This window comes from Nipponia nippon, unplaced genomic scaffold (genome assembly GCF_047370975.1).
Source record: "Nipponia nippon isolate SJK-2023a ecotype South Korea unplaced genomic scaffold, ASM4737097v1 scaffold_5, whole genome shotgun sequence".
Classification (NCBI taxonomy): Eukaryota; Metazoa; Chordata; class Aves; order Pelecaniformes; family Threskiornithidae; genus Nipponia; species Nipponia nippon.
Window position 1 is genome coordinate 41,979,899 of NW_028262369.1, and position 23,071 is coordinate 42,002,969.

General features: G+C 39.6%; 2 protein-coding genes across 3 annotated transcripts; one reads left to right on the top strand and one right to left on the bottom strand.

Annotated features, from left to right (window-relative positions):
* Nucleotides 1-109: 109 nt before the first annotated feature.
* On the bottom strand, nt 110-12,659 carry DBT (dihydrolipoamide branched chain transacylase E2). 2 transcript variants are annotated; one of them, XM_009468379.2, is made up of 12 exons: nt 9,761-9,881; nt 9,019-9,083; nt 7,913-8,036; nt 7,665-7,740; nt 6,567-6,748; nt 6,071-6,198; nt 5,042-5,285; nt 4,102-4,268; nt 2,986-3,063; nt 1,882-2,073; nt 1,648-1,719; nt 110-759 (listed from the first exon to the last, which is right to left on the bottom strand). In XM_009468379.2, the coding sequence occupies exons 1-12, from the start codon at nt 9,846-9,848 to the stop codon at nt 592-594; spliced, it is 1,584 nt and encodes a 527-aa protein (XP_009466654.1). In that variant the 5' UTR covers nt 9,849-9,881; the 3' UTR covers nt 110-591. The 2 variants fall into 2 exon arrangements, with proteins under 2 accessions (XP_009466654.1, XP_087589470.1); XM_087733344.1 differs by lacking the exons at nt 9,019-9,083; nt 9,761-9,881 and adding an exon at nt 12,465-12,659.
* A 260-nt stretch (nt 12,660-12,919) lies between these two features.
* On the top strand, nt 12,920-22,709 carry RTCA (RNA 3'-terminal phosphate cyclase). The gene is made up of 11 exons (XM_087733349.1): nt 12,920-13,555; nt 13,680-13,780; nt 14,717-14,860; nt 16,883-17,006; nt 17,527-17,585; nt 18,108-18,249; nt 19,424-19,548; nt 19,685-19,743; nt 20,354-20,448; nt 21,624-21,728; nt 22,080-22,709. The coding sequence occupies exons 1-11, from the start codon at nt 13,511-13,513 to the stop codon at nt 22,176-22,178; spliced, it is 1,098 nt and encodes a 365-aa protein (XP_087589475.1). The 5' UTR covers nt 12,920-13,510; the 3' UTR covers nt 22,179-22,709.
* Nucleotides 22,710-23,071: the final 362 nt, after the last annotated feature.

Here is a 23,071-nt window from a genome sequence, read left to right on the forward strand (position 1 = left end):
TTTATAATTAGACAAAGAGTACTTGTGCAAGTAATTGCCAGGAAAAAGTAGACTAGCGAAAGACTTGAGAGGTTTACTCAGTTAAACAACAAAAAGCTCTCTGGACATCTTACAGCAAGAAGCATAAAAGGCATTTTATTTGTATATGATTTTTGCATAACTTCTTTTGGGAATTTGGATATTATTTGTTAAAATAAATGTATGTGTCCAACAAGGAAGAACTATGAGTATTTCCCTTCAAAACAGGTTAATCAGATTACAAATGCTGCAGATGTAGATCAGCGTCATTCAGTCACACCAGCCTCACAACCGTATGTATTATAAAAGGCAAAACAAAGACATTCCATCACCATATTCAGAAGTCACGCCATGACCTATTAAGTTTGACAGTCTGCTGTAGAAGAAATTACAGCGCTACTAATTAAAAGAAGTAACAACTAATTGATAGACTGATATCAGCTGTTGAGAACTTTTAACCACATAAAATTATTATATAATGTGAGTAGCAAAGGGCATGTGCTAGCAGAGCCAGCTTTTATAATTATTCAGTCTAATCCAGAGTTTAAAGGCATATTCTAGCCATGGTTTCCTTTATTTAAGGTCTAGCAGCATCGAAGCAGGGTTCTCCAAGTAAGATTTCCACAAGTTAGAAAACCGGGCCATTGTAGCTCCATCAATGATGCGGTGATCAGCTGACCAACTCACATTCATTATCTGTGCTTTAAATACTTCACCTTTTCCATTAAACCGAGGAAGAACCTAAAAATCAGAGGAAAGAAAAAACCCTAAATACTTCCATTAACAAAAATATATTTTTAATTGTTAATTCATTAATCTAAATATAAACATTTTGCTAAATTAGACAGACAGCAGTAGTGCCATTCAAAACACAAAGACCTTCCCATTATTGTTTGTGCTGTGGATTAGAATATGTTGCAAACCTACATAATAAACAGTCATATCCTGTTTCCACCATCATGGAAATACCAAAGCAGTGAAAACCCTTTCTGACTCAAAAGTTTCTTCCTGAATAGCTTATTGCACTGTTAATGCTCAACGTGATGGTTTCCTTAAAGCATTCCCTAAACAAAAGACTCATAGGAAGAACATAGAAAAAGTATCTTAAATTAATACTAATTTCATTTCCAGCATTGATCTCAAATGTTTATATTAAAGAATTAAAGCCTGAAATTCAGAAAACATGAAACTGCCTTCATCATACACAGTTCTGTATGGATTCGGCTATCTGGCTCATGAAATTAAACTTCGTTATCAGAATAGGCTTCTCCTTGATGATAGCAAAAATGCTATCGCCATGTTGCAAAACTTGTAAAAATATATTTACGTTGTTTCTTAATAACTAGAAGGCTAAACATAAATGTGAGTGAAATACAACAGGATTCTAGAAAACAAATCTGAACCTTTGGCATAAGAGACTTCTACTGAAACATTTGGTGTCTCTGCACAGTCATCTAAAAACATCACAAAACTTCTCAATCACAAGCTATGCAGTTTCTGTAACCTAAAGAGGAAATGTTTATCTAAGAAAAACAAAATCAAAGGGACACGCCACATTTCATTTTCATTACAGATGACCTCAGTTAGCTGGAGTTAAACACTCCCATCACTGAGATAAAGTTAATATACCTGTATCTTTCCAAGTGCTCCAATAGCTACTTCAGGAGGTAGTATCACTGGTTTGGTGTAAGTGCCACCAATCTAGAAAAGAAAAAGCTGGGGATATTAGTTAACAATTTTTTTAAAGCAGATTGCTTCCTGCATTAATTGCTACAGGTTTTGTTCATTGCATATTAAACTTTACTAAAGTATTCATTTCAGAAGCAGTTTTCACATGTAAGTTCTCATTTTTCCTGTACTTACTGTGCCAATATTTGAAAGGGTGAATGTTCCCCCAGTGAGGTCATTTGTTCCCAGTTGGCCTGCAGAGCCCAAGGACTGTAGGCGATTTAATTCAGAAGCAATCTCAAACACACTACAGACTTGAACATTTTTCACATTTGGGACAATTAAACCTTGCTCTGTGTCCATAGCAACTCCAATGTTGTGCGAAGCCTGCAACAAGTTTCATTAACCGGACATTAATATAAGCAGTCAACATAAAATGTGTTTTCCATAAAAAAGCACTTGAATAATGTCTTCTTTATCTATCTCTTTAACCTAGAAAGCGCCGTCTGTAGTAAGCAACTCCTCTATACAACTTTGAGGGGAGAAGGGGATGTAAATTTTTACATATTAGCTTTCCAGATCTGCAAAGTGCAAATTGATTTTGGCAATTTCACATCCGGAAAATACAAAATCCTGGAATCAATTTTGCACTGAAAATATTTCACTTCAGGATGATTAAATGGGTAACAAAACATGACTAGGAGATTTTAAAGAGAACACTAAAATTAAAAAAAAAAGGAAACTGAGTTGCCTTTCATTTGCTAGAAGGAATATATAAGGATTCATCTGAAGATATTAATAAAACAGCACAAAAGGAGTTTGTACTGCAAACATCACTTAAGAAAATAGACACTTGCTGCCCAGACGTATCAATCCAGCAACTTGTATGGAAATGACATTATTTTTATCAAAACTGAGTTTAAAATGTAACTTTAATACATAAGAGTTGAGCGTTGGAACAGTGGAACCACTGTGCCATTACTAAAAAATTACTGTATTAGATTTTACATGTTCTAATTTTAAATGCTTGGCCCATCGTCAGGTGAAAAATAGGAAATCACTGTATTAATATACATTTTTGAGGCAAGCCTTAATAACAAAAAGTGACTCTCATTAAACAAACTACTGAAATAACATCAATAATAAATCAAATCCAATCTTAGAATCTGGTCACACAAATTATTTTCCAGCACAGCATCATAATTTTGGTTCTTACAATTAGCTCAGACATTCTGAAAAGCCCTTGTTAGCTGTTAGTTTAGGTTTTCTGCTCACAACTTTTATCAGTAGTTTACAAACCTTATATGTGACATTTTGACAGCTTTCATCCAAAGAAGCATTAAGAATGGGATACTGCAATAATCCCAGAGAGGCTGCCTGTTAAATATAAAATTTAAAAAAAGACAGATTTTTATGTTTTATAACCGGAGACTGCATGGAAAGGAAGGAACGGTAGGAGACAATTTAGATTAATAACAATATCGATTTCCTCAATGCAATGAAATTTGGCTTAAACTCTCCTAACCTTGTCTGTTGACATTCTGTCATTATCAGGATAGCAGAAGAAAAAGACAACTTATAAAAATGAAATATGCAGCAGACAGACATGTAAAAAGTGATAATCCTTTTCCCAGGTATAACTGAAGTTGAATCTGCATTTGTTATTTCTGCTCCACAATTCAAATCAAATATCCCAAGAGAAAAGTTATGAGATTCAGCAGCAATGTCATTCTCAGCTCTCCGATGACAATTATTTCAAGGAAGTCATTCATTCCCCATAAAGAGAGTGAGCAGAATGAGTGCTTACGTAGCACTCTAATTGAAATAGCATTACCAGAAGTTTCAAACTAAGCTATGCATTCAATGTGTAGCTTAGGCAGCGCATCAGTCTTCACTGATGCCAACAGTTGGAAATGGAACCATGGCAACTAAATGAATGCAAGTGCCTGGTCTTCTGAACAACAGAAGAGACATACTCATTCACCTGAACAACAGAAGAGACACACTCATTCACCTGAGGGATTCATTACCAACAAAAATATAACAACAATAATAATGATGCATTTCATGTGACATTCATTTTAATGGAGCTCAAAAAAAATACTATCAGTTTCCAAAATTTGTTATGTGTAATTCAAACACCCAGAGATGCTTACCCCCATAATGAATAATGCTTTATCTGCTCTATCCTTCCCCATTAATACTTCAAAAATTTTCCATGACATTATATAACCCTAAGTACAGTCCCAACAGTAAATTCATCAGTGGTTCAATAAACAAGAAAAGCTGAGACTCTTCTTGTGACCTGTAATTATTCAGATGATAGAGTGGTGCTCCAGACTTAAAACAATCACCGCTCAGATTTTGGCAAAATCTGCGTAAGTACTGCAAACAGTGCTCTGCTGCACATCTCACCTTTATGAAGAAAGGCATAAAGGAAAGCTTAACTCCACGAATTTGTGCTACAGGTTTCAGCTCTTCTCGCAACTGAACAAGCTGAGTCAAATCAACCTCATCACAATAACCGAAGTGGGGTATCTTCAGGGCTGCACTCATAGTCTTTACCATGGCCTTGTGAAAACCTGGAAAATATTCACTGACTTCTTAAACCAATAAAATGAGCTTCTGGGAAGTTATGGTGGAATTTCAATTATTTGTTTCCATTAAACAAATAACACAACGTAAAAACAAAACCACAACAAAAAAGGACAGGGTAAAGCTCACTTTAGGATCAACAGTTATTCAGCACATGCAACTCAATTTTTACAATTGTAATATTTCAGATTATATTACTGCATATCTCTCTTACGTATGTATTTGAAATCATAATACAGTAATCTGCACTACTCTTTCCAGCCTCTCCAAATAAACACTGCCCGAAAGGCAAGCAAAAACCTTTTATCTTCCTCTTTGAATGTGATTTTTCTTACCTTAGTGTCTTTTGTTGCACTCTTCTCCAGAACAAGTGTGAATGCTGAAGTACGCTATTATTAAGCACTGATAAACCCTTAAATTCACTGCACTTTGCCACTAATTACATAATGATTCATACTGTGACAAATGCACATGTGTTTCAGAATTCCTACCTTTTTCAGCGTACATTTGAAGAAACATGGATTAAAAATGAGCAAGTGCAACTTGCAGCCCAGCTCCATCCAACCAAAACATGAACAATTATCTCATAAAATAATCATTTCATGCAACACTTTCTTACAGAGCATGGTTTCCTATTGCTCACTTGCATGACGATAACATGAAACACACTCCCATCAAAAGGAATCAACTGTTCACTGAGTAACATTTACGGGTAGTCTACTGTCAACATGGTCTCAAGATTTTATATTTCATTATTTACCTGATATAGGTTCGGTTTTATCTTTTCCTGAAAACACAATGGGTCTGGAAACAGATACAGGAATTTTGCGTTCTTTGTCCTTTGGAGCAGCTGGCACAGTCTCTGATTTTGGCAAAGGTGGGATAATTTCAGCCTTCGGTGATGGAGGTAAAATAGCTCCCGTTTGTTTGGCCAAGTAATTCAGTATGTCTTCTTTAAGGATTCTGTTATCTTTCCCTGTTCCAACAACTTCACTCAATTTAATCTGAAAAGTACATAACAAGCTATGACACTTCCGTTTTACAACAATATAAAAATATCCTACATTGTGAGCTACGATTAAGAATTATTCCAGTTACTGATCTAACATACCTACAGTTTTCTTTCCCTTTCTATGATTCACTGGGTACCTAACATTGTTCAAATCATCCAGAAGGCCAGCTAGGTGTCTAATTGCATACTTTAAGGAGGAACCATGAATACTACTTACCTCTTAATTACCTCACAGGATCAACAGTGAAATATTAATTTGAGGAAAGCTATTTGTCACTTAATTTTCTCTACTTATTGTTTTATTTTTCTCCTAAACATGCACCACAAGCTTTCAAAATCAATGGAATATTCATAGATTCATAGGAAAAAAGAATTAGAAAAGCGCTTAAAAGATCACCTAGTACACCCTCGGCTCTAATACAAATCTGAAAAACAGAACAAGGTAGCTAAAGCTGAGATTCCAGTTTTCCCTCCTCCTCCCTCTGTCCCAGGAATCTATTCTGATACTTTATTATTTTTATTCTAAAAAGATTTTCTTAATCTCCAGCCTAAAGCATCCTCGCTGCATTTTAAGTACAGTAATTCTTTTTCTATCCACCATAATCATCAGAAAGCACAATCCTCTTCACCTTTACAACAGTTTTTACACATTTGAAATTTATTTGAAAACAAGTAATTTCTCACTGCACCTTCCTCTAGATCGATGTTCTCCTAGTCAGTCAAACTGCTATATAAAAGATGGATAAAAAGCAGCAGGACCTGATTCAGCAAACCTACATTGTTCTCCATGGCCAGACGACGAACTGCAGGGGTTGCTAATGTTTTGTGACCTTTTATCTCTTGGTGAGTGTGCTCTTCATGAGACATAGGAGGTGTTTCAACAACATCTTCTTCTGGGGCAACACCTGCAAACAAAAAGAACAATTTTAACTTTACTACATTATAAGCATTTGTTAAATTCCAACCTCAGCCACTCTGTGATTCTGTGACAGCTGAAGTTTTTAACATTTACTTTGAGCTACTGTGGATGGGAACATAGCATGCTAAAGACTGCTGCTTAAGCTAAATTTTCAATAGGAAATGTCTGGCTTTTGAGATTTTAAATCCAAATAAAATATCACAGCTTTTCCTACTTAATTTTCTTGACTTTATAAAGGAAAAATCATAATTCAGTTTTAAGATTTTCAGGAGGAAAAAGTAAACTCCTCTGTCACTGATGGTTTTACAACGACAAGCATAAAATATGCAAGAGGAAAAAAAGGGCTTACAATACCTTTGGAAGCATCAATTTCAATGTCCACTAATGGTTTTCCAACATAAGCAATTTCATCTAAATTGTAATGGAGTTTTCTAATGATGCCATCATAACGACTAGTAATAGTAACGGAAGCTTTATCGCTTTGTACTTCACAGATGCTATCAAACTGAGACACGCTATCACCTTCTTTTATATACCTAAGAGAAAAGACACAGGCTAGTATAAAACATACTAAGTGTAAAAATCTATGCTGTGTATTCTTTTGATAAGTTCAGTTATGTAGACACCCCGAACATGACAATGCATTCCAGATAAGAAGACAAATTCTACATAATGGATACGTTTGCTATATACCTTTTGCCTGACTGCTCCAGAACCCTTTGTTGTGTGAAATGACGCAATGATTTAGAATATCATCGCACATATATTTTTACTATTATTTTTGTAAAGCAGAGTTTTCTTGACAGATTATAAGCCATCTAAAAATACGAATGAGCACAGCTTAGTCTGAACCTAAAGAAGTTCTTAGTTTCAAATTGCCAGGGTCAGTATATGATCAGTTTCGGAAAAGAAACTGAAAGTGGGAAACATTGTCTTCTATGCAAAGAGAGGTATTTTCACCTGTTTGTACAAACAACAAGGCATTTCGACGCTGCCTTCCTTCACTGTGCACTTTGATTTTGCTTAATCCATTCATTGTTGGCTTTTTACAAACAATTTAAATGTTCAAATCTTTTACTAAAGTCAATAGAGAAGGGGGATAGGATAAAATTACGTGGATTCTCCAGACCAGTCATTTGTTTCTAAAGTTCAGCCTAAGTAAGTATAATAAAAGACAGATCTCCTGCACTCTAAAATTAATCACGGCAGGAAAGCCTATATACAGGTGCAGTTAGGGCATCCCATTCCTTCCATCTTTTCCACTCCCAAATAAACCAGATTGCAAATAAATAAAATGTAAAGCTCAGTATATACAAGGTTTTAAAATGTGGAAAATGAAACTTGAAAAACTTCACTAGTAACCCAGAAAACATTCTCAGATAAATAACTGATAATACAGCTGTTAAACTACTTGCTGATTTCTTAGTACATTTCTAAGAAAGTAGAGCTTACCATTCTTTTACAGTCACCTCTGTAATCCCTTCTCCAATGTCAGAAAGCTTAAATTGGACAATTTGGCCACATGAAACTTAAAACAGACAATAAGAAAATACAGCATGTTTAATATTAAATATAAGATATCAGACAGAAAAATCTGAATGCATCAAAAATAGACTGCATACCAGTCACATACAAACCGCTAACATAACACTCATAAAATAACAAAATAAAATAAATTATTTTATTATGAAAAAGATTACCAGCAGATGTTCTGAATAATCGCTGTTGATGACTAAACTTGAGGGCAGATTTGTCAAACACGCACACATATTTTGATTTTATAAAGCGAATGCTGCTGCACGATCTAACACGGTGAATGCAAACCTGGGGGAGAAAAGTCTTAAGTGTTAATATAATGGACTGAGGAATGTAGAGCTCATTTAATATTCCTGATGCAACAATACTACTATAATAGTTTAATTCTAGTTTATATAAGAGAAGTTCTTATGGAAACACAATTACACTGAATACATACTGAATGTACAATAACCATTAAATTAGCATAAGCTTTGCCAGGTCTTTAACTTCTTTCACTAACACATCACATGGGGAGATCAAAGCCACAAGAACATAACCAATTAACAAAAATCATGACAATATGTGGTAAGAGATTCATACTTGCTATTGCTTCTCTAAGCAATTAGTTTAATCAGGACACATACACAAAAAGCATACATAATATCAACTACATCAGCCATCTGAAATATTCTTATCCAGAATGGATGCTGGAAGGGTCCCCTAGACTGCAGGAAAAATCAGCATATTTTTCTTTGTCAGTTCTTATTCCAATCAAAGGCTGATCAGAAGTACTAATTGGAAAGGAAATTCACACCAGAGGGCACAGACAGTTGCCATTTATTTCCGTTAATATATAGAAGGCAATAATCTTCAAGTAAATATCATTTCACATCAACTTTAATGACATTTTTTAAGAACTGGGCATAAGATGGTTTTCTTTCATGGTTACATTTATATTTATCCAGAAATCAACTTAAAGGGTCAACGGAATTTTCTGAAAGGTTCTTCAGGCCAAACCTTTGATTTAAAGCATCATGTAATCAGTCATGATTTTGGTCAAAAGCATAGCCAGTAGCACTTGCACTGACATAAACAGGCATTGTATCATTAATCTCAACAGAAGTTAGTTCAAACCCTTTCTTATTTAGTAAGATTTCTTAAATCTAATGTAATTCTGGTGTTATGTTGTCTTAGAGTGCTGTAAAATTAATTAAAATAACAATTTATCTGTAGATACTATCTCTAATTAATTTAGAGATATGAAAAAAATTCAGGTGCTACAATGTACCTCAAGTAGCTCAAAACTGTAAAATTTAGAAATTATCTTCTTAGAGGAGCCAGAAAACAGCACACCTGCATGGGAAAGTTCATTTTAACTTCTTTTTTAAAAATCCTTTCAGTAATTACAGAGCATATGAAACTTCCTGATTGCCCTCCCTGCCCCCCAAACTGTTCAACTATTTGATTTTATATTACACTTTAAAAAAGTATATTATTCAGGAAACTGTACAATTCTGAACTGACAATGTACACATTTTCTATATTATTTAATCTAGCATTGCAAGTTATATTTAATATCACCTTTCTTTTAGGAAAAAATATTTATACAATACAATCTACCATAAAGGACACAATAAAGTTACATTGAGTTACTTTGCAGCTGCCCGCTACTAAGATTGTATTTACTGATCTACACTAAGTATTTTTCTAACTCCTATAATGAGCAAACAGTAAATCCTTTTCACTAGTCCTCCAAACAATTTTTCCTATTAAAAAAATCAGGTAAAATGGTAATTTTAAGCTATGACAAATCTTATTTTATGAACACATTTAAAATTCTCATTCAATTACAAAACTGGTATCTAATGTACATCTTCACAAGCCTATTTTCTCCTATTTTTAATTCTGTTTTTCTTCCCACTTGAGTCCATGGTTACATTTTTTTGTCCAACAAGATCTTTTTGTCCCAAACTTACAATAAAACTCTTTTCTCTTTATATGACCCTACATGGAAAACATTCAATATTTACCTGCGAAGATGATCACAAGGAGCACATCAAATCTCTGAACTATTTCTAAATGTGAAGTTTCATAATGCTTTCCATGTGTTTTTAACATTTGGTAACCAATGCAGGTAGTGAATTAGTAATGTCACTGCCAAAAAAACAGACTGGTTTTGTTACAGAAGAGTTTCAATGCTGTTTCAAATTATATTTGTAGGAATAGTTCAAAACTACTGCATTTTTTAAAAATGGAATCTTTTTGGCTTGCAGTTTTGCACATTCTCTACTAAAGAGTTGGTCTGCTAGTATGTTAAAGCAATAATACAGTACCCAGTCTCTTCATAGAGCAGTGTTCCTTTCTAAGAAGGGGAAAAATTAAAATCCATGAAATAAAGAGGCTGTGCTTATTAATTGCAGTATTTAATCACCATAATACTATTTTCTGTGTAATGCCAAATAAGGAAATAACAAAAGCATATAAAAGACAAAATTAGTTCTAATATCCATAGCATGCCCGTCTACATATCTTGATGTCTGGAAAAACACAGTAATAAAAAACCAACAAGTACAGTACTAGTAGTTATGTTTATGTCACCACTATTATGCTATATGACAATTTAAAGGCAATAATGCCACAGTAAAATAACACCTTTCCTGTGCAAGTCTTCAAAGTGTGGAGTTACTGTGGTGAGAAGAAACTGAGGGCGCATTCCTGTCTCTCACGGATGCTGAGGACGCATCAGCCGCTGACAGCTGTTTGACTAAGACTTGTGGTTTGAACCAAGACAACATGGGAGCTGTATGCTATTTGGGGAGAACTGCCTTGCCCCTGTTCAGTTCAGTTTTGGTTGTTTCCTTAAAAAGAAGCCAACCGTGCTTTTCTAAATCACCACCGATCCTGAAAATCTACTGCTGGCCTCAAAACGAAATGTTTTTACGCAGCCTGCAGGCAACTGATTACCTGATGAAGTAACACTGAATTTCAAAGTCAAATTGAATAGTTTGTGCTCAAAGGCAACGACTTCTCATTAAAGGATACTCCTCTACAGAACTCTTTTGACTTGCTGTCACACTGAGTCATTTTGGATTTGTTTTGCATACATATTCTGTATCTCCCAGTATATATTTGCCTATATACCAAACCAATGTCCTTGGTAGCATGTTTCAGTCAGACATTATTCCTCATTTAAATAACTGGCACCATGTGCTAGTGTCTATCGTGTCTAGGTAACTATTATTTCCCTAGTACTTAACACAAAGACCCATGGACAACCACCCTTACTTTGTCCTTCTTCCTCTTGCTAGCCAAAGTGTTCGCAAAAGCATTAAGAATATTAAAGCCCTTTAATATTATAATAACCATATTATTTCTTGGATCTTATCGCTGTGTCGCAGTAGATGGTCACAAGAAGAATTAGTATCTAGCAAAATTCAAAATGTGCTTGCAGGAAACACACACTATAAATAGCCAATTCTATAACTATGCACATATAACAGCATGCACATAGATAAGATGAGCATTTTCATCTTATCAGAAGCTCCATCTGGATTTAAGAGTAGAGGGTTTAGTTAGAAAGAAAACTAAAAAGAAGCTGCTATATTCAATACTCTTAATTAGTAGAATGGCTTATATGTAGCCTAAAACTAGATAATTACAAAGGTATCACTGAAAAAATTCCTCACTACTATGCTTTCAAAATACAAATACAATATGAATTATTATTAAGAGCAGAAATAATAATAGAAACTAGAACTGATCCTTAATTTGTTTTCACTTGAATTATCTTGCAAAAAGATGTTTCTTTTTCTGACATTCCACAACACAGCAGTGATATAATTGGAAACCAACACTTCACTACAGCAGGAAGACACAAGAAGGCAGAAGAAAGCATGAAGTAAGTCTTCATGATGGTATATGTTTATGAGACTGTAAGTGTCCTAAAAGGCAACCAAGCAGATTCACTTCTTGAACTATGGTAAGGTAAGTCAGCTACTTAATTTACAAATGTCAAGGCTCCTGGGATTCAAAACTTTTCCCTTTGTGTGTGTGTGTGTAACTACACCGTCTCTGTGCAGATACGGTACGCAGAGGGGGCGGATGCATGGGCGGAGGAGCGGTGATGGCAGTGTAACGTATAGGCAAGGCAACGATCAGATGACTAAGAAATAACAGAAGAGAGGGACGTCAGTGGCTTATTACAGGCGGCACACGTTTCTTTCACAGGGAAGAAGGGGAAGACATTCAGGGGGCAGCAGCGTGGGGCGGAGAAAGTCTTTTCTGGGGGTCCCCAGGGAGCGAGAACGCTCTGACCCCAGGGAGCGGCGGGCGGGCTCCGCCGGCCGGCGGCAGCCCGCGGAGTGCGGGGCCGGGCGCTGCCGGCTGACAGGCTGCGGGGGACGCGGTCACCTGCGCCGCGGAGCAGCGGCGGGGCGGGCTGCGGCGCTGCCCGCCCGGAGGCGCGGCCGGGCAGGCTGAGGGCAGGCGGGGAGGGTAGCTCGGGCACTGCCCGCCCGCAGGCGCGGGGCAGGCGGCGGCCGGGAGGGCTGAGGGGAGGCGGCAAGCCCGCCAGCGCCCAGGGTCTGCCGCGCTGTCCGCGCTCGCTCCCGCCTAGAAGGAAGCAACAGGGCTTCAGGATGCCGCCGCCGAGGCGGGGATGCCCCGCTTTGTCCTCCACCCCCTCACCGGCTAACGGGGCGCGCCGCCACCCGCAGGGTCCCCCGCTCCCATTACCAGGCGCCCCGCGGCTCGGCAGCTGCTCCTCAGAGCGGTCACGGCCGCCATCTTCCTCCGCGAAGAGGCAGCCCCCGGCCCCGCACACCTCCCACCGGCCAGCCAACCGGAGGGCCGCCACGCCAGCCGCAGCCAACCAGGCGGCGGGCGGCCACCCTGGGCGGGGGCCAGGCGGGGCGGCGGCGGCGGCGACGGGGGCTGCCGGCGGCTGCGGGCCGCTGCTGGGGAGCGCGGGCGGTGCCTCGGAGCCGTCACACGCCCACGGGAAGTAATGGCAGGGCGTCCCCTGTCCCGAGCGCCTGGCGGGGGCTCCCGTCGCAGAGCCGCTGGCGGTGTGGAGGGAGCGCGGCTTCCCTTGGCCGAAGAGGCACGAAGGGCAGCGCCGAGGGCCCGGCCTCTCCCGGCACACCTGTAGTACAGTCCCGAGGGTGACTGTCAGACCAACACGTGTACGTCTCTCCCTGCTGCTTTTAGCGATCTCGCTTCCAGGGAAAACTACTCGCTTGTGACCGTGACGGCAGGAGCCCGGCCGCTCTCCTCCGGCCTTCGGCGGCGGCACAGGGCGCCGCGGGGCAGAGCCGTGCCCGCGGGGCTGCCGTCCCAGCCGCCGCTCGGTCGCGGGCTGCGGGGTGCCGCCTTTGCCACCGCTCCAGCCGCGGCCTCGGGACAGGGGAAAGGCCAAGCCGCCGCAGCTCAGCTCTGTGCCGGGACGTGGAGCTCTCCCCGCCCGCTACGCGGCTGCCCGGGCGCTGGGACCCGGCGGCGGCTCCTCACGCACCGGCACCGCCCCCGCCAACCCACGGCGGGAGGGCGGGGAGGTGGCTCCGCTCTGCGCCTGCTCCAGCGCCGCCGCCCGGCCCAGGCACCGGCACCGGCAGGCTGGGGCGCCGCCGCCACCGGAGCGCATCTTGGGCGCGCTTCTGCGGCCAAGCGTTCGCGGCCCCGGGGGGCTGCTTCGTCGGGGGCTCGCCGTCTGCAGGGCCCCGCCGGGATCCCATCGGCGCGGCAGGGCCCTCGGCGAGAGACAGCTCTGCTCACCGCCAGTCATGGACGGGGACAGGGTGGAGATAGACGGCGGGATCATGGAGGGGGTGAGCACCAGCGGCGGGCTGGCCTCGCCTTACCTCGCCCCGGGCAGCGGTGACGGGCGGGCCGGTCGCGGCCGGCTGGGTGGGGAGCGCCGTAGCGCCTGACGAGCGCCGTTTCTCCGTGCAGGGCGGGCAGATCTTGCGAGTGTCCACGGCCCTAAGCTGCCTGCTGGGCCTGCCGCTGCGGGTACGCCGGATCCGCGCCGGGAGGAGCCAGCCCGGCCTCAGGTAACGGCCCTTCCCGCGTCCGCACGTCAGCTCGCCGGGCGGCTGTTCAGCGAGGCCACGTTACGGCGCGGGGCGCAGCGTGCAAACGCCTTGGCTTACTTTTGTGCGAAATACTTCCAAGAACAAGCCCCGTGTATTTCCGTTGCTTTAAGACGGCCTTTTTATCAGAAAACCCCGTCTGCGGCTCGCTTCCATGGAAGGGCTGAGCGCGGAGCAAAGCCGGGGCCTGAGCCGGGCGGCCCGCAGGCTCCCGGCGGGAGGGCGCGGCCCCCTCGGCCGCTCCCCTCGGCGCCGTTCCCGCCCCTGGCGCTGCCCGGCTGCCCGGGCAGGGCAGGGCGCCGCCCCTCTCGCCGCCTGTCAGGCACCGCAGGCTTACAGAGCCCCTCGAAGATACTTTCAAAGGCGCAAAGCAGACTGCACGGTGGGAAACGTGAAATACAGTTGAGGTCATGTAATGCCTCAGCAAACGTGGTTCACCGAGCGTATGGTGTTAAGAACAGTTCGTTTCTTTCCTATTTAAATTACTCAAACAAATGGAAACGCAAGCACAGCAAGACAGACGCATAGCAGAACAGCTCTCTTGTGGCTCTGGCAAGCAGTTGCTGGCTTGGATCCAGTTGAGTATTGCCATCGTTATCCCATTGCATTTTTGTCCAAGCATTTATCACATTAAGACAAGCGACTGCTTCTGTCTGGACCCATTCTAATGGAAGACACACCAGAATCCTGCAAATTCCAGAATGGCCTGAATGCTGCTCCTTCGACTCCTGTGAACTCAGGAGAAGTACTGGAGGAACAAGATCGAATTTCTGATCCTTGTTTGATCTGAAATTCTCAATTGTAGTATTTATTAGTTGGTGTTTAGTAGTTCTTTTAATGTAACGTGAGTATGTAGCCTACTTGCACATATCTTTAACTTCTTATTGTCACTCCAAGGCCTCAGCATCTGTCTGGATTGGAGATCATTCGAGATCTATGTGAGGGGAAGCTGGAAGGCGGAGAAATTGGCTCAACAGAAATAACCTTCACTCCTGGGAAGATCAAAGGTGGAACCCACGTAGCAGATACGAAAACAGCAGGGTATGTCTTTGTACACGGATAATGACTGACCAGCAACTGCTCTTAACTGCTCTTGGTAACTTTAAAATTATGACAGAAGGTGTTTTGGTAACTTTAAAATTATCACAAAAGAGCAGAGGAAAAAAAGAACATTTATACATGGGTAATGAGCCAAAATCTGTGCTGCCTGAGCCAGATATATGTGACCAAAGAACCTTTAGCATAGGCAGGATATGTATGAAGTACATGCAAGTGTAATAGTTTTCAACTTACATATCAATTATAATTTTAACACTTGATTAATGTTAAGCAAAAAAGAGCTGCCCATGTATTTAAAACTTTATCCATTATTTTCTCACATTGGTACATTACATATCAGGTCAAATGCGTCAAATTAGATAAGTATCTCAAATCCGTGAGATCTGAAATAATCCTCATCATACAATAAAGTAAATTTTGAGATTTTACTTGTGCATGTAATGGTACAATATGGGATACTAGTCTTTTGGAACTGGGAACGTATTCTATCCACGGTTCTTTGTGCCTGTGTTTCTTCTATCCTATATTTCTGTGTTGGGTCCTTTGTTCTTGGCATCTGTTGCAGAACCAAGTAAATGGGTTTAGCTATGGAAGGCTGGTGCGAACAGTTGTTTGGATGCATAAGCCAGGTTAGGTATAAGTTAAAGTTTCCTTTAAGTTAAATATTTTCCTGAGCTGCAATAGTATAAACAACTACGCTGATGCCTTTTACTTAACACAGAAGGGTTTGAGTAAGCAACAGTGCAGCAGAATTAGTGTCGTGGTTTAACCCCAGCCAGCAACTAAGCACCACACAGCCGTTCGCTCACTCCCCCCGGTGGGATGGGGGAGAGAATCGGAAAAGTGAGAAAACTCATGGGTTGAGATAAAGACAGTTTAATGGGTAAAGCAAAAGCCACGCACACAAGCAAAGCAAAGCAAGGAATTCATTCACTACTTCCCATCGGCAGGCAGGTGTTCAGCCATCCTCAGGAAAGCAGGGCTCCATCACGCGTAACGGTTACTTGGGAAGACAAACGCCATCACACCAAACGTCCCCCCATTCCTTCTTCTTCCCCCAGCTTATATACTGAGCATGATGTCATATGGTATGGAATAGCCCTTTGGCCAGTCTGGGTCAGCTGTCCTAGCTGTCCTAGTGCACCTGGCAGAGCACAAGAAGCTGAAAAGTCCTTGACTAGTGTAAACTCTGCTCAGCAAGAACCAAAACATCAGTGCGTTAGCAACATTATTCTCATGCTAAATCCAAAACACAGCGCTCTACCAGCTACTAAGAAGAAAACTAACTCTATCCCAGCTGAAACCAGGACAATTAGTAATTAGTAATGGTATGGTTCACAAAAATTTGGAAGTTATTTAAGAAGACAAAACCATGTTTTCTTCAGTTCAGTGGTGATTAGTGTTTTCACAATTCAAAATGATGTTTGAAACCCCTGTGAGAGAACTGTTTTGTTTTGCTGAAAAAACTTACTTTTGGAAAATTTATTTTGCAAGTTTTTTATTATCTATGGAATGTGGAGAGACTCAGTGATAGGGGAATCTTATATCTAAAAGCATATTTTCTATGCCTCTGAATTTTCTTGTGTGGGATGCTAACCAGCTTCTAAGCAATTTTGTAGTTTTCTAAATAGTTCGTTATTAAATAAGTATTAAAATGTTAAAATTGCTGTCTAAGCCTTTTCTGCTTTTATCATCTGCTAGTTAAACCTACAGTTCTCACAGTCCCATCACTATATTAAGTAAGCTACACTACTTTTATTTCAAACAGGAATATTAAAGATGCAATTATTGTGAAACAAAAACCTTCATATTTAGGCTTGCTAAGGACATGAAGTTTCAAATTAGTATTTTTTAAGACTAATAAGTTTACTTTATAGATGATGTTCAAAATCAAATAGTTATGTAAATGCTCTGGAAAGTCATTTGCCTTTGATACGTAATAATTCTATGGAATTCTGTGGATTATGAGTGCATAACATTGGAGTATCTTGTAATTGCTTTTAGGAGCGTGTGTCTACTGATGCAGGTGGCAATGCCCTGTGTGCTGTTTGCTGCTTCCCCATCAGAACTTCATTTAAAAGGTGGGACTAATGCTGAGATGGCTCCTCAGATAGACTACGCAGTCATGGTAGGGAAAAATTTCTTTGGCTTGGTGCATTTTTCATGCATATATATGCAATGTAACTACTGTACTTCTGTTGCTCTTACTGCAAGTTTATTTGTAATTATGGAATTAGGCATGGGAATATAACACTGTTAGCGTACTGTACGTAGAGAGCAACCAGTGTTTCATGGAATTCCCTGAAACAGCAACTAGTCTGTTTGCTTTTAATTACTAAAGAAAATTTCACTTAAAGTATGTTCTTTATTCTAGAAGTGCTGTGAATTGTTAAGAATTTCTCTTCCTCTTTCCATAAGAAAATCCTTTTATACCAAGTGTCATTCAGCATGAAGTACGAGGAATGACAAATAAGCTGTATGGATGAAACTGGCTATCTTTTTTTTTCTGATGTAACTGAAATTTTTGTGTGCAATATGGTTTTGGGGTTGGTTTTTTTTTTTTTTTTTTGGAAGACTGGGTAAAATAGTGGGAAATTATAAATGCAAAATAGATTCATGCTGTGTTTTTATATATGCTTGGTTTTCAGGTTTTCAAGCCAATAGTTGAAAAGTTCAATTTCACATTTAATTGTGACATAAAAAAGAGGTGAGTTATGGAGACATGTGGCAGAGGCAGGCCTTATGAACCAGCTTGCGAGCACAGAGGCACGCGCACAAGGTGCCCTCAGTCAAGCCAAGGGATGAATTTGTAATACACGAACTAATCTGCATTAGCTGTCCCTGTGTGTACTGTCACCATATGATGAATGTGATATGGTTCTTTCCTGTCTTTTTTTTCATTGCTAAGTCTTCAGCTGCTGTTTCATGTTTCCTATGGGCTACCCCTGAGGGAAGCGCATGCTGAACAGGCAGTTCATTATGGAGCTTTTTCTGAGGTGCCAGTTATGTTGGTATTAGGTAGTTAATAAGATGTGTGTTATGAGGTAATACTGTTAGAGAACCTGATTCTATTATAAAGATTTCTAAGGCATACATCAAGAAAATTCATATGTACAGTAACAGAGAACATAAAAATGTATAATGAAATTTATGAAGAGCCTTCTGGCTCTTTTCTTGGCTTCCTTGTGATCTTTGCATTTAATTCTGTCTGATTACTGTTTCTAAATAGGGGCTACTATCCTCAGGGAGGTGGTGAAGTTGTAGTCCAGATGTCACCAGTCAAAGAGTTGAGCCCAATAAACTTAACAGAACGCGGCACAGTGACAAAGATATATGGAAGAGCATTTGTTGCTGGAGCGCTGCCTATAAAAGTAAGTGCTGGTAATAGCTCTGGTAGTATCCAACTTCATATATGATCTCTATAAAATTACATGGAATCTGCTTAACACAGCTGTACTGTTCCTGTATTCTGCAGTCTTTCATATGCAAATGAAGTAGTCTTATTAAATGGTTTCAGTTATTCAGGCTGTAGAACAGAATTGTGGATATTTTTAAAATGCATTTATTGCATAGCAATATGGTAGCAGCTAAAACAGGAAATCAGAACGGTATCCTTGATATCCTTCATATGACTGTTCAAAAGTCTTTAGCATATACTGAGGAGTATCCTATATCTGAGTTACATATTGTTCATATTTGTGGATTATTTTAAATCAGAAATCAAGGCTCTCGTTCATATATGTGTAAACTACAGTGCACAGTAATAGGCAGAGGTCAGACTGCATCAACATTTTCATCTTTGGTTTAGCCAAAGATAAAACAGAGAGAAATTTGCTCCTTTGTACCCCCTTCTTTCTATTATTCCTATCCTGTCTGTGTTTACAGAGAATGAGTGGTGGGATCTCCTTAAGGCTCCTTCTCACACACAGGCTAGGAATTAGTAGAGGAAGGAAGAAGAGAAACTGAGTTACTCTTTGAAGTGCTGTGGACTGCTGGTTTTGGTCTTAAAAATCTCCAAACCTATGAATACTGGCTATGATTGGATCACCAGGATGGGATAAGCTTCATCTGCCCCCACCTGCCTGTGATTTAAAATTGTTATTTTATATATTATATCTTACAGAGTATATCCTGTACATAATAATTGTGGGGTGTTGGTTTTGGGGGTTTTGGGGTTTGTTGTTTTTTTGTTTGTTTGTTTGTTTTTTACAATCTAGTGTCTTGAGATAATCAAGACTAGAATCAAATCTTTCTCCCTACAAATGGAGAAAAGGTCTTGAATTTCTATTGATATTGAAGCTTCTACATACATCACTATAATTGTCATTTGTTCAGCATTTAACGTTACCTTAATTTTGTGGGGAAATTCTTGGAGGAGATGATGGTCAGTGCTTGCTTGTAGGCATTTTATAACATTCCTTTGTTTTTCTAGTTAATAAAGTAGCTCCTTTATTCAGGGATTCACTGTAACAATTAGACTTCTGAGGAAAAAGTATTACTATAGTTACATAATTTAATTAATGTTTTTACCTCTTATCTTGTTAGCTGGCAAAAGACATGGCGGCAGCAGCAGTGAGGTGCATCAGAAAAGAAATCAGAGATCTTTACGTTAACATTCAGCCTGTTCGAGAACCTGATGATCAAGCCTTTGGGACTGGAAGCGGAATAATGTAAGATGAGCCCAAACTTTCTATTAATACCTGTAACCTTGCCAGTTGATTAACTAGATCTTGATTACGTATCTGATAAGTAAAGCGTAATGTGAGTGATTTTGTTCTTCATATTGATTCTGTTTTTTCTGCTTAGCGTTGTGGCAGAGACTTCAACAGGTTGTTTGTTAGCTGGGTCGTCACTTGGCAAGAGAGGTGAGAGTTCCATGAAGTATATCTCTTTCAGATTTAACTTAATTTACTATTAACAAATAGGAATCTGAAGTATAATCTGTTCAAAGATCTGATGCTGTGAGTGTTGCATTTTTAAATGGATGTTGTTTAGCAATAAAGGACAGTGGAAATGAGCAGATTTTAAACGTAGTAAATGGAATCTTACACTTTGTACTAAGCTGCTTCTGCATAGTGACAAAAACTACAAAATTATTAAACTTACCTTTATCAGAATGGATTGTTAAGGATCACTGAGTTGAAAATGCTTCTGGACTTTAAGAACATACAGTCTTTGTGGTTTACCTGTAAAGTTTTTGTTCAACAGTGAATCTAGATTAAAAGGAATAGAAGTGATTTTGGTTTTAAATGGTTTGAATAAAATGACTAAGCAGGGCTACTTTCTTTCCACCGCTTAGGAAGTGTGAACTATATGTCATCATAAGATGAGAGGGGTTTTTTAAGCAGACATTTGAGGCAAGAATATGGAAATAAGGTTTAAAAAGTTGATGTCTTAATTTTTTTTTCCCTTCTGTATTTTTAAAATGTTAAATAATAATTGGCAGCATCCCAATCTCTTGAATTTCTCTGTTAGGAAAGAATTCTGACAAGGTTGGCATTGAAGCAGCTGAGATACTGCTTAGGAATCTTAAACATGGTGGAACTGTGGATGATTCTCTGCAAGACCAAGTAAGGCTCCTGTATGTGTTTACATGAAGTTGAAGTAGCAAGAACATGCATGTATGTATTACTTGTAAAGAATATAAATCTGAACAGGGAAAGAATGAGATGTAGATTTCAAAGTTAGACTATATCTCCACAAGTAGGCGTGGCTTTACATAATTATTTGATAATTAGAAGTTTTAGGAGGTTTCTGGGTGTGGTCACAACATCACTAGGATTAGCAAATTACATACAGTTCTTAGGGACCATGGATGCTCCTGGCTTTGCACCAACACCCTTAAATTTTACCTTCCTGTAAATCCTAGTAGGTATGGAAGAAAGAGGCAGGAATTTGCTTCTATTTGGCACTCCATGTAGTGGACTAAAAATAGCTCCCTGGCTACGTATTAAGAATGATACTAGGAGAAGCTATTAGAGAACAGAATCTAGGAGGTGCTCCTGTTTGTCTTGCCCACCTAATTTCATTTGAGAATGAAGATCTTCCACTATCTTATTTTCAATAGCGCAGCATGATAAGAATCCTGGGCTGTTCTAGATAGGGTGATGTTACCCCTTAGCTGTAAACACCTGGCCACACATTACTATTATGTAGTATGATAGGAAGTATTTAGGTCTTGAACTCATCCTAGTTTTTCCAAAGCATGCACAGTACAATTGGTGGAAACATGCGACAGCTAGATTCAGTGTGTATGGGAGCTGCTCAAGAGTTATGTCACGCTTTACAGAGTACTTGTCATGGTGATGTTTGTAAATCAAATCAGATTTTTTAAAATATCTGTCTGGTGAATATGTGATCGGAAAGTGTTAGAATTAAAAAACCTCTTCCTGAGTTTTTCTCTCCATAAAGGTAATCTACCAATCTGGGGTCTGATATGACTTCGGGGAATTTCAGGGTGGGAGGGTGGGGGAGAGCAAAGTTAAATGTAGTAAAAGGAATTCAGTGGCAAACTCCACTGTGGCAAAGTAGCAGCTCTTCTGTAATAGGCATTACAGTAGTAATTTCCAAGCTTCTTGAGCCTTGGATCACTCTTAACGCTCAGCATCATGAACTTTTCTGAAACCTGGCAGACCACATTTTTACATCTACAGACATTTTGCATGTTTTTCCTTCTCTTTTTTTTAATCAATAAGTTCCTAGGATCTGAAGAGTTACTTAATAATTACCTTTCCCTCCCTTTCAGCTGATCATTTTTATGGCGCTCGCAAAGGGGGTGTCTAGAGTGAAAAGTGGACCAATTACACTTCATACTCAAACCGCTATACACTTTGCAGAGCAGCTAACAAAGGTGAGTCCAAAAGCTCAGGAAGTTTTACCTGTCGGTTGTCAGCCAGTAACTAGGCAATGTACAGTTTAGCAGGCACTGTGGACTGAACTTGGTCATGGAGGACAAGGATTGATAAAATAATTGCTACGATATTTATATGGGAGTTTACCTGCAGAAAGTGAACATACTTTAGATGCCTTTAGAACGGTTAGATACTTTTACCACCTTCATTTAAATGTTTTTTAATGAAATCGGTCAAAGCTGTAATATACATAAACACATAGCAATACTATTATTGGGCATCAGATATTGAATATTTAAATTTATGTATGTTATAACTTAATTAGCGATATATTTCTAATCCTGTTTTAGGCCAAATTTACCGTGACAAAATCGGAAGAGGAAGATCCCAGTAAAGATACCTACATCATTGAGTGCCAAGGAATGGGGATGATAAACCCAAACTTATAGGGTTTAAAAAAAAAAAAAAACAGAAAAAAAGCAGCAAGCTGACAAAAGCAAAACTCAACATACCTCAGTGATGTATTGCACTACATTTCAATGGATGTATAAGATGCATGTGAGCAGGAGGAGCCTTCTGTCACATCTGAGTGATTTAACTTCAAGGATGATGTCGAGTTTTTCCTTGGTGTGCTGAGAATCTGGCGTGAAAAACTGAAACTTTTTTTTTTTTTTTTTACTGTTAGCAGCAAAATGAATACAGATAGGACAGCAAATAGAATACGTTGTATGTATTGGAGAGCTCCAATTAGAAGCTTTGAAAATTCAGATTCACCAAAGTAGAAAATAACTGTTTCAGTTTTGAAAAAATACTGATACATTCTTTCCCCTTTAAAACATGTAACTTTTATTCTTTGGGAACCTTTATGTTATGAGGTATATGGAATGAAGTGCACCATCAAATCTGTATCGCTGTTCTTCCTTAACCATTTTGCTTAAATTGTGCGTGAGGAAATAATAAAGCAATATCACCATATGAAAGCCTGGTATTTATATTTGCCGCTATCTCAGCAGGTTGTGTTAGTGGGAGATGGATACAAAGGACCTTTTCAGAAGCATAATTTCTTTCTCTCCCTACAGAAAGAACACTCTGCATAAAATAATCTTCTTTTAAATCTTCTCTTTTAATCTATTTTAAAAAACCTTCTCAGGCGAGGCAAAAACAATGTACCACGTTACACCCCAAACACAAAATACTAACTTCATGATATGATTGGATTTTCTATCTACAGTTGTCCTTGTTAGTGTACCAACTGGGTCTACATTTTCACCAAGCTGTTGTTTGTTCTTTTTAAAGGGAGTACGTAATTGCAGCTGAGATTAGGGAGCTGTTGAACATACGT

Coding starts and splice junctions, on each gene's coding strand:
- DBT (XM_009468379.2), bottom strand. CDS start 9,848: ATGTTAAAAACACATGGAAAGCATTATGAAACTTCACATTTAGAAATA. Junction 6,199..6,566: donor TGAAATTGATGCTTCCAAAG/GTATTGTAAGCC, acceptor TTTTGTTTGCAG/GTGTTGCCCCAGAAGAAGAT. Junction 5,286..6,070: donor GTCTGGCCATGGAGAACAAT/GTAGGTTTGCTG, acceptor TGTACTTTTCAG/ATTAAATTGAGTGAAGTTGT.
- RTCA (XM_087733349.1), top strand. CDS start 13,511: ATGGACGGGGACAGGGTGGAGATAGACGGCGGGATCATGGAGGGG. Junction 17,007..17,526: donor AGATAGACTACGCAGTCATG/GTAGGGAAAAAT, acceptor CTTGGTTTTCAG/GTTTTCAAGCCAATAGTTGA. Junction 19,549..19,684: donor GGGACTGGAAGCGGAATAAT/GTAAGATGAGCC, acceptor TTTTCTGCTTAG/CGTTGTGGCAGAGACTTCAA.